The sequence below is a fragment of the Trichechus manatus genome, unplaced genomic scaffold (assembly GCF_000243295.1).
Source record: "Trichechus manatus latirostris isolate Lorelei unplaced genomic scaffold, TriManLat1.0 scaffold00061, whole genome shotgun sequence".
Classification (NCBI taxonomy): Eukaryota; Metazoa; Chordata; class Mammalia; order Sirenia; family Trichechidae; genus Trichechus; species Trichechus manatus.
In genome coordinates, this window is record NW_004443997.1 from 6,317,769 (window position 1) to 6,334,555 (window position 16,787).

Consider the following 16,787-nt stretch of genomic DNA (forward strand, 5'->3'; position numbering starts at 1 on the left):
TTCCTAATGCTTTCCTTTTTCCCACTCACACTTTACCCATTCTGTCATTTGTGTTTGCAGTGAAATTCACTGGCCCTTAAAAGCTCAGATTGAAACAAAGCAGAAGGGAAGCCAGTTTTAACAGGGAAGACAAAATGAAACAAAAAGTCATGATTTTAAGATACTTCAGTACTTATTGGTGGAAGAGAGAATTTTCAGCCTGGACTTGACATTTAAGACTCCCTGTGATCCTTTTGTCCCAGGAGGAGAATTTAAGTCTGCCTCCTCTGTAGGACACGAGTGTGTGATGTTATGTAGGTGTTCTTCTGAAGGAGACCCATGGTAGAGGCATGGCATGTACTCCCTGTACACCGGCAAGGTCTCTCACACACGATTTGTGTCCCTGTCCTCATGGTCTTTTACTGATTAAGTCAAGTGACTAATGTAGAATAATCGAGAGTCTAAAACTAGAGACACTAATGAAAGAGCTCTTCTTCCAGCAGAGCTTGATTAAGGGATCTTAAAGTCACCCTGTTTTGACCTGTTAATATCATTATTCAATGCATGCTCTGATATTTTTACATAAATATCAAGCCCTGTATTCAATTAGTGAGCCTTTGGTGTGATCACCAAGATATGAAATCAGGGCACGTAGGGTAATAGTCTTGCTTGTTGATGCTGCCTTCACATGGAAAGAAAGGGCTGCTAGAAGCCCATGTGTCCTGGAATCTTGACCGTGGAGCCCAGAAGGTGGTCAGACAGCTACGTACTGGTTGCCTTTCCTCACCTCTGTAGATATTTTCTCTCATCAAGGTGACATTGCCATCCTCTTTTCTTTCTTTTGTAGCTTTCTTTAAAATTACTGAAGGTATAAATACTCCCAGAAGAGAGTATCTGTCTGGACTTCAGCAAAGCTGGCTGCAACCTGCCCATTCTTACCTTTTTACCATCTACCCCCTAGGTCAATGATTCTCAGAATAGGGTCCACAGGCCACTGGGGGTCCTCAAGGTTGAAATTATTTTCATAATAATACTACAATATTATTTGCTGTTTTTCGCTGTATTGACATTGTCTCTGACGGTGCAAAAGCAATATTACTATTATTTTAAAAGAAATAAATAAATACATACTTGAATATATACTTGAAAAATATCTCAGTTTTAATTTCTAAATATGGATAGATATTACCCTATAAACAAAAGCTCTTTAGGGTCTTCAGTAATTTTTAAGAGTGTAAATATTTACAGTATAGTATCTAATATCTAATTAACACCCCAGTATTTTCATTAAGAGAATCCAAAGCTTGACTTCTGTATTTTACTATCCTTGTATATACTATTTTGTGACTTTTCACTTTTTTATGTATTTGTTTTATAATTTATTTCAAAGAAACATAGAACATGCTTTTTTTTTTTTTTTTAACCATTTTCGCACTCATATTAGTTCAGTAATTGTTAAATGCTTATAGTATTTCTGGAGCCCTGGTGGCATAGTGTTTAAGAGCTTGGCAGCTAACCAAAAGGCTGACAGTTCGTATCCACCAGTCGCTCCTTGCGAACCCTATGGGGCAGTTCTACTCTGAGTTGGAATCAATCCGACGGCAATGGGTTTGGTTTTCGGGTTTTTTATAGTATTTCTAGCAGCCACGACAGAATCAGTGTTACATTTTGTGTTTATACTTCACAATCAATAATAAATTAAAAGCCATAATAACTGTAGATCATTATATTATACCTTCAAAGGGAATTGCCATTTGTGCTGAAATGATCCAAAGGCCCCGTAATGGTAATTTTGATGGAAATGATTCAGTATTACTGATTGAAATTTCAGAGTCCAGTGGGACAGTTAAACGAGTTTTCAATGGTGTAGTGTTATTGGGAAACTTTACTATTAATAAGAAAGTGGAGCATTTTAAGAAAGTGGAACGGGGCTTCTTTCCCTAAGTCCTGGCCAGTGGACTTTGTTATGATCACCCCTTATGCTATGAAGACATTGACTTCAATCTCAGCTTCCTATTTCTGTCTTTCAGACATTTCACACCAAATAGTCACCTAGAACAAAGGTGGGCAAGCTACAGCCAGCCATACAAACTAGGTCTACTGCTTGTTTTTTGTAAATAAAATTTTATTGGTACATAGCCTTTTGTGTATTGTTTAGGTATTGCCTATGGCTGCTTTGGGGCTATGAGGACAGAGTCTAGTAATTGTGACAGAGACTGTATGGCCCACAAAGCCAAAAATATTTACTGTCTGGCCTTTTAAAGGAAAGGTTTGCTGACCCCTGATCTAGCTTTTATTAATACAAAGACTTTATTTTTCTCCTAGGGAGAATTTTTGCCCTTTGTCCTCAGTGATAATGGAATGTACTTGAGGAGATTAGGTGGTCCTTGGTGCCAAGCCATAAAGAAGGGGCTGCTGCTGGGGCACAGATGAGATTTCAGCAGATAGCCACGTTCCTCTGAACAAATCATATTCTTATCCAATTAAACTAACAAATCTCTCTCATTCTTGCTGGGCAAAAAGGAAATTGATTTTTGGAAAAAAAAATTATGATCTATGAAATGAGTTAATGAAAATATGGGCTAATTACTTGAGAAACTGATTCTGAATTATAACTTTTTATTTATGAATCTGTTTGTGAATCTGTGCAACTATCTAGTTTTGTTTTGTTTTACCATTTTTCCAGTTCTCTTTATTCCTTTGTGTAGATCCAGGTTTCTGGTTATCATTTTCCTTCTGCCTAGATGACTTTAATATTTCTTATAGTATAGGTCGGCTGGTGACACATTCCTTCAGCTTTTGTATGTCTTTATTTCACCTTCATTTTTGAAAGATATTTTGCTGGGTATAGAATTCTAGGTTGGCTTTTTAAAAAAAATTTCAGTACTTTAAAGATGTTGCTCTGCTGTCTTCTAGCTTGTATTTTTTGTTTTTTAGGAGAAATCTACTCTATTTCTTATGTTTGTTTCTCTATATGTAATTTGTCTTTTTCTCTGGCTGGTATTAAGATTTTCTTTTTATTAGTAGTTTTAAACTGTTCGATTGTGATACACTTTGGTTTAATTTTCTTTATGTTTCTTGTGCTTGATCTTAAAACAGAAATCAGATCATGTCACTCCCCTTCTTAAATCTTTAGTTGGCTTCCAGTTAATTGCATTTTGAATGAACCCCAAATTCTTCACTGGACCTACAAGATTCTTGGTCTTTGCCTACCTCTCCTCCATCATCTTGAACTACTTTTCCCCTCTCTTGCTGTAACTAGTCAAATGGTTTTTCAGAAATTGTTTGACCACAACCTATAGAAGAATACATTTTACTTTGCAGTCTAATACAGGTGAGCATGTATACTGTGTTTCATTGATAGTAAGGGATCTAAAATCGGGGTGTGTCGTACAGTCAATGACATATCATATTCTAATGGACAGCACTTTTTCTTTCTCAGTGTTACATAAAATAATGATAGGTCCTACAATAGACAGCAACTTAACTTTGATGACTTACGGTATCTGAAACAAAAGTTTCCTACGGCAGTGCTTACCTTTACTACCCAAGGTACATTTTTATGTTTTCTATTCTATCTTGTTTATTCTGTTTCATTGGATAAAACAAGCAAAAACTCTTTCACTGGTCATGGCTTGTTGTTGGGACACAGCTTGAAGTTTGAAAAACCCTGCTGTTGCCACACTTTTTTTCTTTTGTCCTTCAAATTTACCAAACCCTATCCTGCCTCAAGGTTTTGCAAATGCTGTTCCCTTGGCCCTTTCCTGTTCCTTGCATGGCCATTCCTTATCATCTCACAGGTTTCGGAGAGGCCCTCCTTGACCACACCACCTAAGTAAGTTCCTGTCTACACCCCTTATTCTTTTCTCCTGAGCCCTGTTTTCTCCACAGCATTTCTCAGAGTTTGTAGTCATGAGCTTATTTATTTTCTTTCTTCCCTTATCAGAATGAGGGCAGAGGCCATTATTCCTTTATCCTAGCACAGCGTCTGGCATATAGTATGCACTCAGAAAATATTTGCCGACTAAATGAATGCACCTGTTTCCAGGGCAGCTCTGTCTCGGAGAAAGCCTGTATGTTTGCTTCAAGGTCAATATTGGGTTTTCTGGGTTTCAGCAATTTTTGATTAGGAAAAAAGTCCCCACTTTGTCCTGTATGTACATCCATGTGTGTATCCATGTGTGTGTGTGTGCCTGTCTGTCTGTCTCGGAGTAGGTTGGGAAAGGGTCAATTGGAGGAAGGAGGGAAAGGTTTCTCCTCTTTTCAGAATGTGGAATAAGACAAATGAAGAAGCATAAACACTTTATCCTTTGTTGTTGTGTGTTTTTTATTTTTCTTTTCTCCTGCTAGTCCCTAGGTGTTATATAAACGTTAAATATGTTTGTACGAGGTATATATGTGTGATCTAAATAGTTAACTGTTATTAACACAGCAATCATGTGTTCATGTAACTTTATATCTGATGTTGGGGATGACATAATTTATTAGTTCTTTGAAAAACAGATGCTGGGGCTGCTGCAAAACCATTCTTTGCTTTCTAGGCAAATTGCTCTTCTCTGTATTTGACCCGTAGCATGTAGAATTGTCTTCTACCCTATGAAAAATTTATAATCAACTTCTTACCTTTTAGGCACATAGAGATGAAATCCAGCGCAAATTTGATGCTCTGCGTAACAGCTGTACTGTGAGTATTAACCAAAGATGATTAAAATAATATGAAACTAAAACCGAGAAGGAAATGGGGATGTCTCTCTATAATATCAGCAACTGATTTTTGACACGCATTTTCAGCCTGAAGCAGTTAATGTGGTCAAACTGATTTGGACTTTGAGAGCCCTAGACAAGCTCAGTTTCTCAGGTTTCTGCCAATTTTTAAAAATTAAAACCATTCTTTATGTTTTGGGGAGGAGGACAGTTGGAATGGTCAAAACAATTTGCTCTGCAGAACCACTAATAGATTTCAGTAGCTCCAACAAAAGTCCCATGGCAGCTCCCTGCCCCTGCCCCAGTGTAAGAGATTCTGAGCCGGCCCGAGCCAGAGGCTGTCCAGCTGCCAGGAGCAGATACATCTGCGAGGCTTCTCTAGCCTCTCCGCCTGCAGATAGGAAAAACCAACCATTTCTTCCCCTGCAGACGTAGACATTTTAACTTCCTAACATGCAAATTCAATGTCTAGGACGCTTTGGGAGATGTTATTTATGTTGAGAAAAGTAAATTCCATGAGCATCATTAATGGGTTATATAATAGGGCAGGGTCCTTGGAAACTCCATCTATTTTTGATCTTGACAGAGAATGAAGGATTGAAATAGACCCCTATTCAGGAAGATGAGGATATTATCTTTACTTATGGTTCCAGTTGTTTCCTTTGGGCCTTTCATGTGTGTTATTACCTTGTTCTTTGTGCTCTTGTCTCTGCTTGTGTTATTTGCATCTGTGGATTTCCAGAAACTTACCCTGCCCCACCCTCATGTACATATTTTCTTTTCCTGTAATGAACTCTATTTCATCTTTAGTTTCTATACATGGGGGCATTAAGCCCTTCCAGTTTTTATTCCTCCTTAATTTAGGTATCACATATATACAGTAAAGTAAGTGCATAAAGTGCCTTAATCTTAAGTATATAGCTTGATGAAATTTTTACATGTATAAAAAGCCACAACCTAGATCAAGATGTAGAATATCTTCATCCCCTAGAAGGCTCCTTTATGTCCGCTTCTCATCAGCATCACCCCTTCCCTGAAAAGGTAACCACTTTTCTGACCTCTATCACCATAGATTAGTTTTGCCTGTTCTTGAGCTTCATACAGATGGAATCATAGAGTATATACTCTTCCGGGTTTGGATTCTTTCATTTAACATTGTCTGTGGGGTTTATTCATGTTGTGTCTGTCAATAATTTGTTCTTTTTCATTACTGTGGAATATTCCAATGTATGAATGGACTGAAGTTTGTTTATCCATTCTCCTGTTGATGGACTTTTGGATTGTTTCCATGTGGGGCTATTAAGAATAAAGCTGTTAGGAAACATTTGTACATCTTGTGCAAGTCTTCAGGTAGCTGTAAGCACTGCATATACCTAAGACTGGAATTGCTGGTTGTGAGCTATGCCTGTGTTTGCCTTTAGTAGGCACCTGGCTGACTGTTTTTTGGTCTCTATTTTCTGATGCTTGTGGCTGAATTACAGAGCCCTGGTGGCACAGTGGTTGAGAGGTATGGCTGCTAACTAAAAGGTCAGCAGTTCTACTCCATCAGCTGCTCCTTGGAAACCCTGTGGAGCAGTTCTGCTCTGCCCTATAGGGTTGCTGTGAGTCGGAATCGAACTGACGGCAGTGGATTCGGTTTTTCTTGTTTTTAAGGCTGAATCAGGCAGGGCAGGCGCACCTTAGAAACGTCTGCTGATTTCCTGTTCTCTTCGTACTTCCTTGAGGAGTTGGTGGATTCTGTTCCTGTACTCTTCTGCCCTAGTTTTTTATTTCTTATTGTCTTGGTTTCTAATTTTAAATGTAAGAATTATGCCTATATTACATACATGCTTATAAACGATGACTGAATCAAATATAGATGACTTTATGTCTGTGATTTTTTTGTATCACTTTTTTTTACAAAAATAAACCTGGATGTATTTTAAATCCTGTTCCATTTACCTGGAATTCTCTTTTCTCCTTTTTAGTCTTTCAGCATAAAAGCTTAAAAAAAATATTTTTTCAACGGCTTTATTGAGGTATAACTGATGTAGAATAAGCTGATGAATTCTGACATGTGTATACAGACCTGTGACACCATCAAAACAATCAGAATAATGAACATAACTATCACCCCCAAAAGTTTCTTTGTGCCCTTTTGTAATCCTCCCCCTTTTTTTAATTGGAAGTTTAGTTTTAATGGACTACACCACTATGTAGCGTCCCTGGGTGGTGCAAATGGTTAAGTGCTCAACTGCTAGCTGAAAGGTTGGTAATTTGAGCCCACCCAGATGTGCCTCGGAAGATAGGCCTGATGATCTGCTTCCAAAAGGTCACAGCCTTGAAAACTCCATGGAGCACAGTTCTTCTCGGCACAGATGGGGTCCTCATGAGTCGGAATGCGCTAGACGGCAACTAACACCACCACCGCTATGTAGAACTAATTTGGTTACTTTCTTAACATATCTAACTTTTATATTCTCCTTATCCTTCAAATTTGCTTTTTCTGGAATGGTGGCTTTTAATCTTGCTTCCCTAAGTTCTGCCATTCTGTGGAGAAGACTCTGGGGGCATCCCCAAGTGGGAGGATGAGTCTGAAAGGGTGACCGTCCCTACACACATTTTGGCTAGGGAAGCTGTGTGGCTTAGTAGTCCAAGCCATGGGCTGTAGAGTCTGGCAGATGGGGTTCAGATTCCAGATTGGCCGCTTAGTAACCTACGTGACATTATCCTCCTAAGCCTCTGTTTCTTTATCTGTAAAATGGGGGATGACATTGTATCCTTAATTTCAATATATCATTGATTGTTAAGATGCATAATTAATTTGATAACCGCTCTCTGGGGTCTGAGTGAGGGAAGGAAGACAACTTCTTAGTTCTTACATACATTCAAATTTCAGAAACGGTAAAACGTAGTTTGGTAGTAATCTCTGCCTCGTGTGGTGGCTGTGAGACTTCAGTGAGGCAGTGCAAGCAAAGTGCCTGCACAGGCGCTGGCACACAGAAAGTGCTAAATAATGCTGGTTACTGTTACTACGGTGAAACCTGTGAGAGCCGGAACTCAATGGGACTGCCTTGTCTTCCTGGGTCTTGCAAGTTTTCCGCCTTTGACAGGGTGCAGTCTTAACACTTTTCTGTCACTCTCTATTAGTGGAAAATATCTGAGTTTTCCTTCTCTGACAGGTTTCCACCTTACACAGTTTCTGGCTTTCGCAGGTTTACTGTATTATTATTTTGGGCTTATGATTCATTCCTGTGTCTGGAAAACTGTTCTGCTAACTTTAAAAAGTTTGAAAAACGTTGCTTTAGAAAACAGCAGAAATAGTCTCAATTATACTCTTGCAAGTTCAAAGGCTGCTTTAAAGACACTTTGGTAGAGTGCGATAGACGCTCCTTTCTTTGTAGATCTGCTCCCGATTGTCTCTGCTTGCAAATGTCACCTTCATTACTGGTGAGGACTCCCATAATAACCCAATTGATAGGAACCCCCCAGTCAGCAGCTTGGAGAAATCTCACGAACAGTAAGATCTTCAAGCTCAGACCATTTCTATATTTTGAAGGGATTTTAAAAAAGGATTTGATTCATTCTGGCACCTAAAACCCTACCTAAGTCTGTTTTGGAGGGGAGTTGGTGGGCAAACATATGACACAGTTTTAATTATGAATCAATCTGTCAGCTATAAGATTAAAAATAAATAATATGCAAATAGCCGCCTTCAAGAAAAAGCTAGGCATTAAAATAGGATTCAGTCATGTGTCTTTCTAGCCTGATGCTCATCATTTGACTGGTTTCTTTACCCCCATCATGCCCTTGGACATTTACCTGGTATCGTCCCCTGTACTGGTCCCCCGTTAGATACGAGAAGTTACCATCTACCTCTTAGAACCATGAGGTTTGCACACCAGCCTTGAGAAGGCAACAGATAACCCCAACAGAGATTTTTTTGACACTGAGAGTAGATCATTTTTTATATCCCTGTTCTTTCTTAGAACCGCGTCAAGATCTCTTATCTCTAAAAACAGCTTGTAAGACAGCCCTGCTGGCTACCTATGTTATGAAGCTTTTGCCCTCATCTTTCTTCCTGCTGAGACAGAATCAGCTTTTTCAGTTTATCTTTTTTGCCCTCTCTCCATAGGACCGAAAGATTAAGCAGGCACATAATGTAGCAAACAGATCAATTGCCTTGTTGTGGAGAATAGAACCGTGGCCACAAAGTAGACCTAAGAATTCTCCTTGCACCTTACTTGGTTCAGAATCAAGAAGCATTATCCTGAACGGTAGCTATAGCTCCCTCCATCATTTGGCGTTTCCAGGCCCTGAAAGAAACATTGAATAAACCCTTTTCTCCCTATATTAGAGGGGCAGTAGAGTATATCGGGTAAGAGAGTAGATTCAGGAGCCAGAGTATATGGGTTCAAATCCTGACTTGGTTATTTACTAGCACTAAGTTATTTACTTGATCTTGTACAAGTTATGTAGCCTCTTTGTTGCCCCAATTTCCCCATCTATAAAGTGGAAATAAAATAATACCTATTTCAAAGGATGGTTGTGAAGTTTGCTCTGTCTATCTATCTGTCTATATCTATCCATCTATCTGTCTACCTACTACCTATTTATCTGTCTATATATCAATCATCTGTCTACCTGTCTGTCTCTCTCATCCATCCTTCTATATATCTATGTATGCGTGTATGTATGTGTGTATGCATGTATGTATCTATCTAATCTTTTAACCATGGAATCATTAATTTACTGCCTGTCTCAAGTCAAGTTTACTGTCTGTAAACTCAGTAATGTGTGTGTGGGTGAGTGTGTCTAACACTTAATACCAGAATGCTAGCAACTCATAAAACAGGATCACAAATGAAACAGATCATGGCTTGAGCAGACAGGATACATAAAAAGCCCGAATGAGTTAAAATACTTTAAGTCCCCATGTGGGCGCTTCACACAAACACACAATCCTCTTGTCAAATGGGCAAAATAGAGACGATGACCAAATATGGAACCAACAATCACAAACTGGAAATAGACATCAGAGACCCAGGGCCCCTTGAGAGCCTGATGATAACAGGCAAATAGAGGGACCCTTCCTACTCCATGGAGCACATCTCCACTGAAGTGAGAAGAAATAATCTTGACACTCATTGATGTTTTTCAAGTGTTTCTTCTTGAGCACTTTGTAATCTAATTTTCGGAAAAGGAGAAGCGGTGGCAGAAATGGGCTCATACTAAATTGCTTTTTTTTTTTGAAGAATCAGAGAAAGGAAATGGTACCCCAAAGCTTAAATCTTCTTCAAATGACAAATTATTTCGGCAATGTATGTATTATTATGTGAAAAGATGTTTTTGTAGCTCTCTTTGCTCCTGAGCAGCCCAATTTTTATTCTTTGCATTTTATATGATATATTAAGGTGGAATAGTATGCAAGAAAATTTAAAAAATAACAACAGTGAACTAGGTAGTATTTATCTCCATGTCACAGATGGAGACACCAACCCAGCAAGGTTCAGGGTGGCTTATGTGGGGTTCTTGGGGTGGTATTCTGGCAGAGGTGTGACCAGAATCCCTTTTATAGCATACCTGCTAGGGTGGCTGCCTTGATTTTTTGTTTCTCTTTGGGAAAGGAGCAGAAGAAAATACGGTTGTTAAATGGAGACTTTCACCATCTATCATAAGGAGTGGATCTATGACACATAGAAGGGAGACCATTGGAACTAGTCATTTATTCACCATTTCTGATTTTAGGAGATTTAACCATGTCACCGAAAGGTGATACAGGGATTCCTGTGGCACAACTGCCTGCTAGGAATGACAAACCTATAATTTTTTTCTATTTTTCCCTGATAAAGAAGGAGTCTTAGCTAAGAACCTACCAGGTAACTTTTATTCACCACCTTGTAGCTGATGGTGTACTTCAGATCAGTACATTAGGAATTAACATGGCTTTTGACATTAAACAAATAAATTACTAACCTGCTTACTACATTAAAAAGGTTATCAGCTCAGTTAACAAAATGAAAATCTGGGTTTTCTGAGCTACATTGAACAAATGTACTTAATTGATGTTCTTTAATTCTGTGTGCCTGGCAAGATTTTTTTTTTTTTTTTTTTAATAGGTTATCAAAGGGAGTTAAATTAGGGGATTAGCTGTGGAAACATGGCAACATTTCATAAACTACATCTGCTCTAGATTTGGAAATTGGAAACAATTAATAATCGTAGGCTTAAAAGCATTTCCTTTTAATTTACTTCTTTTTTATTCTATAAAATTTAATTTACTGCCTATGTGCCTCATTCCAACGGTTATTAGAAAATTACCCTTAAGCTTCTAAAGTATTACATATGAAAGCTCCCTGTAAGAGTTGATACTGAACCTCAGCAAAGAGAATAGGAAAGCTGGATGCACTGAAATTGAAGTCCTTCTACCACTACACAGGGAAATAATTTAGCAAAACCAGATTAAATCTCTCTCAATAAAACGACAGTTTCATATACGTGCCTTCCCATTTTCTGATAGCTAACTGCATAGTAAAAACCATTAAAGTGATGCTGTAGCACAATATTGTATTCTCAGGATCATTCTGAGCTTCCCTTAAGATTTTCTTTGCCTTTGTTGCATGAAATTGAATTTATTGCCTGTGATTTTATTAGAATAACTCTTAGTGTCCTTCACTGTCAGCCTTCCTTGATAAGAACTTTATTTTGCTTTCTAAGGCTTTGAACATCTCCAATTATAATGTCCTATAGATGGTGCCATGGGCATTTTTAGATTAATTAGTTGATTGTGATACCAGTGTCTTTATTATTCCTCTTTCCTCAGTTTGCATTTTCCACATTATATTATTGTGCTTGACCTCATTTGAAGTTGCCCCTTCCATGACAGAGGTCACTTTTGGTTGATTTGCATTTGCCATGTTGTCCAGATGAATCTGAGACATTCCTCTTTTTTTTTTTTTTTCCTAACGCAGTGTGTGTCTGTTAGACTTAAGTGGGTAGGAGTGAGACCTCGGCATTGGCTCTTGGAGATGGATACGCAAACCCCTGAGCTGCACATTGATTGCCGGTGTCACTTAGGTTCAGAAACCAACGGCTGCAGAAGCACTTTCTTATTTACAAGTGACTTACTTGGTGTGTAACCAAGTTCCCTTCCTTTTTCAGGTAATCACAGACCTGGAGGAGCAGCTGAATCAGCTGACAGAGGACAACGCTGAGCTCAACAACCAAAACTTCTACTTGTCCAAACAACTTGACGAGGCTTCTGGCGCCAACGATGAGATAGTGCAGCTGCGAAGTGAAGTGGACCATCTCCGCCGTGAAATCACGGAGCGGGAGATGCAGCTCACCAGCCAGAAGCAAGTAAGGAAGGTGGATGATGTCATGAACTCCCTGGAGGACTTTGATTCCCTTCAGAGTGTAGAGGGGGTGCCTGGTGCATGGCCTTGGGTGGGGCAAACAGTCAATGCGCTCAGCTGCTAACCGAAAGGTTAGTGACTCAAGTCCACCCAGAGGTACTTCAGAAGAAAGGCTTGGTGATCCACTTCTGAAAAATCAGCCATTAAAAACCCCGTGGAGCACAGCTTTACCCTGACACACATGGGGTCACCATGAATCGATGGCAACTGGTGGTGGTGGTGACCTGGTGCAACTCTCCTGAGGGTTCCAAAAATGAGCCTGTCCAGTAAACAGGCTCTTTCTACCATCATTTATGTGCTTCAGAGGCTTTGGGGTTTAAAAAAATGGCTCTTAGAAGTAGGTATTCCTTCTTAACTTTAATTTTTGGGATTAAGTGTAAATTTGAAAAATTAAAAATAGGATGCTCTGGGAGGCCGGTATGTGCCACTTTTTTTTGTATGTGCCAAGTTGTTAAACTAGGTCTCTTCCCTCCAGCCTTGCTCTGGGTTCTGCGCAGACATGGGCCTCCATCCATTCTCTTCCAGCCCTCTTGGGCTGTAGAAGACAAAGATAAACTATATTTCAGATAGTAGTTAGAAACTTGTGCTTTTCCAAAACTGACCCAACAAGAATGACATACAGGAAATCCTCGTTTGATATAAGGCACAACTCAGTGGTACTGATTTGCAGACAATGGAGGCTCTGAAAACCACGTGCACGATGCTGGAGGAACAGGTCATGGATCTGGAGGCCCTGAACGATGAGCTGCTGGAAAAGGAGCGGCAGTGGGAGGCGTGGAGGAGTGTCCTCGGCGATGAGAAGTCACAGTTTGAGTGTCGGGTGCGAGAGTTACAGAGGATGTTGGACACGGAGAAGCAGAGCAGGTGGGACTTTGTGTCTGTAGGAAGTCAATGGCAGGTGACTGCAGCTGGATCCATCTGTGAACAGGGTGACCTCCTGTCCCAGCTTACCTGGGACCAAGAGGTTTCCCTGGACATGAGACATTCAGTGCTGAAACCGGGAACATCTTGGGCAAACTGGGATGAATTGGTCACCCTAGTTGTGAATATGGACGGTGTCAGTTGGATTCTGAGGCAGTAGCTGGTGTCCATTTACACTGTGCTGAGGCCTGGGAGTCAGAGCATAGCAAATATCTCAGTGTTTTCTTTGCAGAAATATTTTTATATGTTTTTTTATAACTGTGACCATATAGCAAGGGCGTCACCATTTAATCCTGGTCGTACGTAATGCTTGTCTTCCCTCTACACCAAGGTTTTATCAACCTGGGCGCTATTGACATTTTGGCCCGGTTAATTGTTGTTGTGGTTGTCCTGTCCTGTAGGTTGTTGAGCAGCATCCCTGGCCTCTACCCACTAGATACCAGTAGCACCTCCCCCCTCCGGTGTGACAACCTAAAATGTCTCCAGACATTGGCCAATGTCCCCTGGGGGAGGAGGAGGAGGCAGAGCTGCCTCCAGTTGAGAACCACTGCTCTACAAGAATGGTTTAGTTTTTCTCCTTCATTGTAGGAAGTGGTAATCATACGTTCAGGCACTGTCAGCTCTCAGCTTTCCTGCCGTTGTTCCCACAGTTCCTTCAGCCCAGAATAACCTTCCTCCCAGGGCTAGGACTGTGCACCTCGTGTACTGCACAGCCAGCCGCAGGGGTGCCGTTGACATTGAAGACGTAGATCTGAAGATTTATTGTCGAATTATTTTACAAATTACTTTAAAGCTCATGGCAGGAAGGTGTTTTGTTCTAACAAAATCAGTATACTAGGGCAGTTTTCAACAGAGGGAAATTTGTCTTGAAACAGAGGTGGAGTGCCTTTCCTCCATTTGCACAGAGGCGCCATGTGGGCTGATGTCAGCCCCACGACCCCATGTCTGCATAACTGAATTGTATCTATCCTTCATATCCTCGCTAATATCACCTTCCTCTGTGCCTTCCTGGGTACTCTGACTTCCTTAAGCAAGATAAACTGCATGGAAATATTTATCACCTAGTTGGACTGTGTCAGACTCATTTTGGTATCTCTAACATTTACTTGGTAATAGTAGACTTGGATAAATGTGTTGGATGAATAATCTATGCTAAGCAAGCTCAGCTGAACTAGAAAATATTAGAGGCAAAAGATGAAAATCCTCAAATTTCAAGAGAAACTGGTAGAAATATTCCCTTTTTGGGCATACTCAGGGTACTTGCTGATGCAATGAGCTGCTTGTTTAAACACTCCTACTCCCTGCTTCTGTCTGTTAACTGTTGGGCTCTCCCTGGTCCTTGCTGTAAATTTTGGCTGCTCTCACACCGGCCCCCTCCCTTGCTGTCCCCAAGTCCAGCTCCTATCCCAGCTGTTTCTAGGATCGTTCAGAGACAATTTTCGGGGTAGGAATCTGGCTTCAGCATCAAGAAATACACATGGAAGGTGTAATTATGGGCTGTGCTTACGGCAACATTTCATGTCTACTTTGAGGGATAATTGTGGAAGATCTTGCCTTTCATTTCCTTCTTCTTTTTTTTTTCCTGTTTTGATATTATGCAGGGTACTGACATTAGTAAGATAGAATCCATAGTGTTTGTCCTCAAGAGGCAAAGAGTCTAGTGGTGGAGATAAGTTTTGCATTCAAACGTTTGTCACCTAGGGAGAGGGATATATTTATGCTTTGCAGATACAGAGCAAGGAGAGGTTACTTCTGAAAGGTTTTATGGAGGACATGACATTTGAGTTAAGCCTTGAAGGTTGAATATACTTTGAGTATGTAGAGTAAGGAAGGAGAGTATTCCTGGTGGAGAAGATTGTATAAGCAAAGTTGTGGAAGTGGGAAAACATAATGCATAAATGGCGAAGTGCAGTGATTTTTCACAAGTTTCCATCTTGTTTATCTTTTCTCTAAATGTATTTATGATTTGGGGCAGTGGTGGTTCAGTGGTAGAATTCTCACCTTCCATTCGGGAGACCTGGGTTCAATACCCAGATAACGCACTTCACATGCAACCACCACCCTTCTGTCAGTGGAGACTTGTGTGTTGCTATGATGCTGAACAGGTTTCAGTGGAGCTTCCAGACTAAGATGGACTAGGAAGAAAGGCCTGGTGATCTACTTCCGAAAATCAGCCTATGAAAACCCTGTGGATCACAACAGTTTCCTCCCGTTTTGCATGCGGTCACCATGAATCAGGGGTCTACTTGATGACAACTAACAACAATGCAAACTTATCTGCAGATACATTCATCAGGGTCAAGTTTCAGTTTCCTCAGCACCCAGAACAACTCTTACATGAAATGTTTTTCCGAATGCATCCTCCTGTGGTGCTTTGTGCCCCATGGTCCCTTGGTGGGATGGGGCACACCTTCCATTTCTGTTCCATGGGAGGGTGGGGCAGTCTTGACTCATCCTGTTTAGCCCGGTTGCATTTGGAAATGCTTTTTCCCCTTCAGCCATTCCAAGTGAGTACTCACAGGAACTTTACCTTTCAGGGGTATTTTTACCCAAGGCCTTAAGTGAGTCAAATCTTTGCTCTGTAAACTGTTGAAAAAGAAGACATAATCTGGAACTAGGAATGAGTTGAGCATCAGTCCACAGCCTGTTTGGCTGCTTATCAGGGTGAGAGATGGGCAGCTTCTCTCCTCCAGCACGGTGATGGTGGGGCTTCCGAAATCAGGCCTGTGTTTTTCTGGCAGGGCGAGAGCCGACCAGCGGATCACCGAGTCACGCCAAGTGGTGGAGCTGGCGGTGAAGGAGCACAAGGCTGAGATCCTCGCTCTGCAGCAAGCTCTCAAAGAACAGAAGCTGAAAGCCGAGAGCCTCTCTGACAAGGTCCACACCCATCCCTTCTGACTTTTAGGAAAATGTTTTCATTGCCTTCCTTTCGAAGGCATGCTTGACAGAAATTCAAATGCAATCCATAGTAAACATGTTTCATAAATACACAGTCGCTTACTCCAAAAATGTCACACGGTTGTGCTTAATCATGGGGCATCTTTGGTTGGCATTAGCATGGGTTGGTATGGTGGGTTCGGGCCTTTCGTGGTTGGTTGGTGACTTCTTAACATCTGCCTGTCTGGACCCTGAAGTCTGAACATTGACTCTCTTGTTTTCTGGCTTTTATTTCTAGAAGGCTTTTTAGATTTAATGTCAAGCATCATTGGGAAAGTGCTAATTCCATTGCTGTAATAATAGGCAGCTCAGCTTCTCCATGTTTCAAGTTCAGGGACACCATAGGGCTCAATGAGGGATGCCAGTCCTCAGTATTTCATATCCATGTCACACTCCATGTTCCATTTACAAAGCAATGTACCAATGTTTTGGAGATTTTATCTAATAGTCTTGACAGAGCATTTAGACTAGTCATTTCTGTATTAAACAGATAACAAAAGTGAAGATAGAGAACTTTTATGTATATGCATACAGACTCACTCATACACATTCACACACGTAAAATAAAGTAGCAGTCTGAAATTTGTGTTTTCTATAACTCTTTGTTACTTTTTGATTATAAAAGTAGTTATTTGGGGTTATCGTAGAAGAGATGGAAACCACTGAAAAGTAAAGGAAAAAAAATGACTGGTAGTCCATTACTACTGTTATATTGGTACATTTATTTGCAGTCTTTACATATGTATGATTTTGCGCGCGCGCGTGTGTATACACATATATATAAATTTTTAGGAACTTAAAATATGTATACTGTAATATGTATATGTATATTCCAACTATATATACAGTTTT

The 16,787-nt window shown here is 40.3% G+C and overlaps 1 protein-coding gene across 2 annotated transcripts in view; it reads left to right on the forward strand.

Moving 5' to 3' along the window:
* CIT (citron rho-interacting serine/threonine kinase) overlaps nt 1–16,787 on the forward strand; it is a 180,839-nt gene that overhangs the window by 127,506 nt on the left and 36,546 nt on the right. For both annotated transcript variants that reach the window (XM_004379026.1, XM_004379027.1), the window contains 4 exons: nt 4,610–4,663; nt 11,824–12,021; nt 12,748–12,941; nt 15,740–15,875. In XM_004379026.1, coding sequence (XP_004379083.1) covers nt 4,610–4,663; nt 11,824–12,021; nt 12,748–12,941; nt 15,740–15,875 — 582 coding nt within the window. The remainder of the gene's footprint in view (nt 1–4,609; nt 4,664–11,823; nt 12,022–12,747; nt 12,942–15,739; nt 15,876–16,787) is intronic.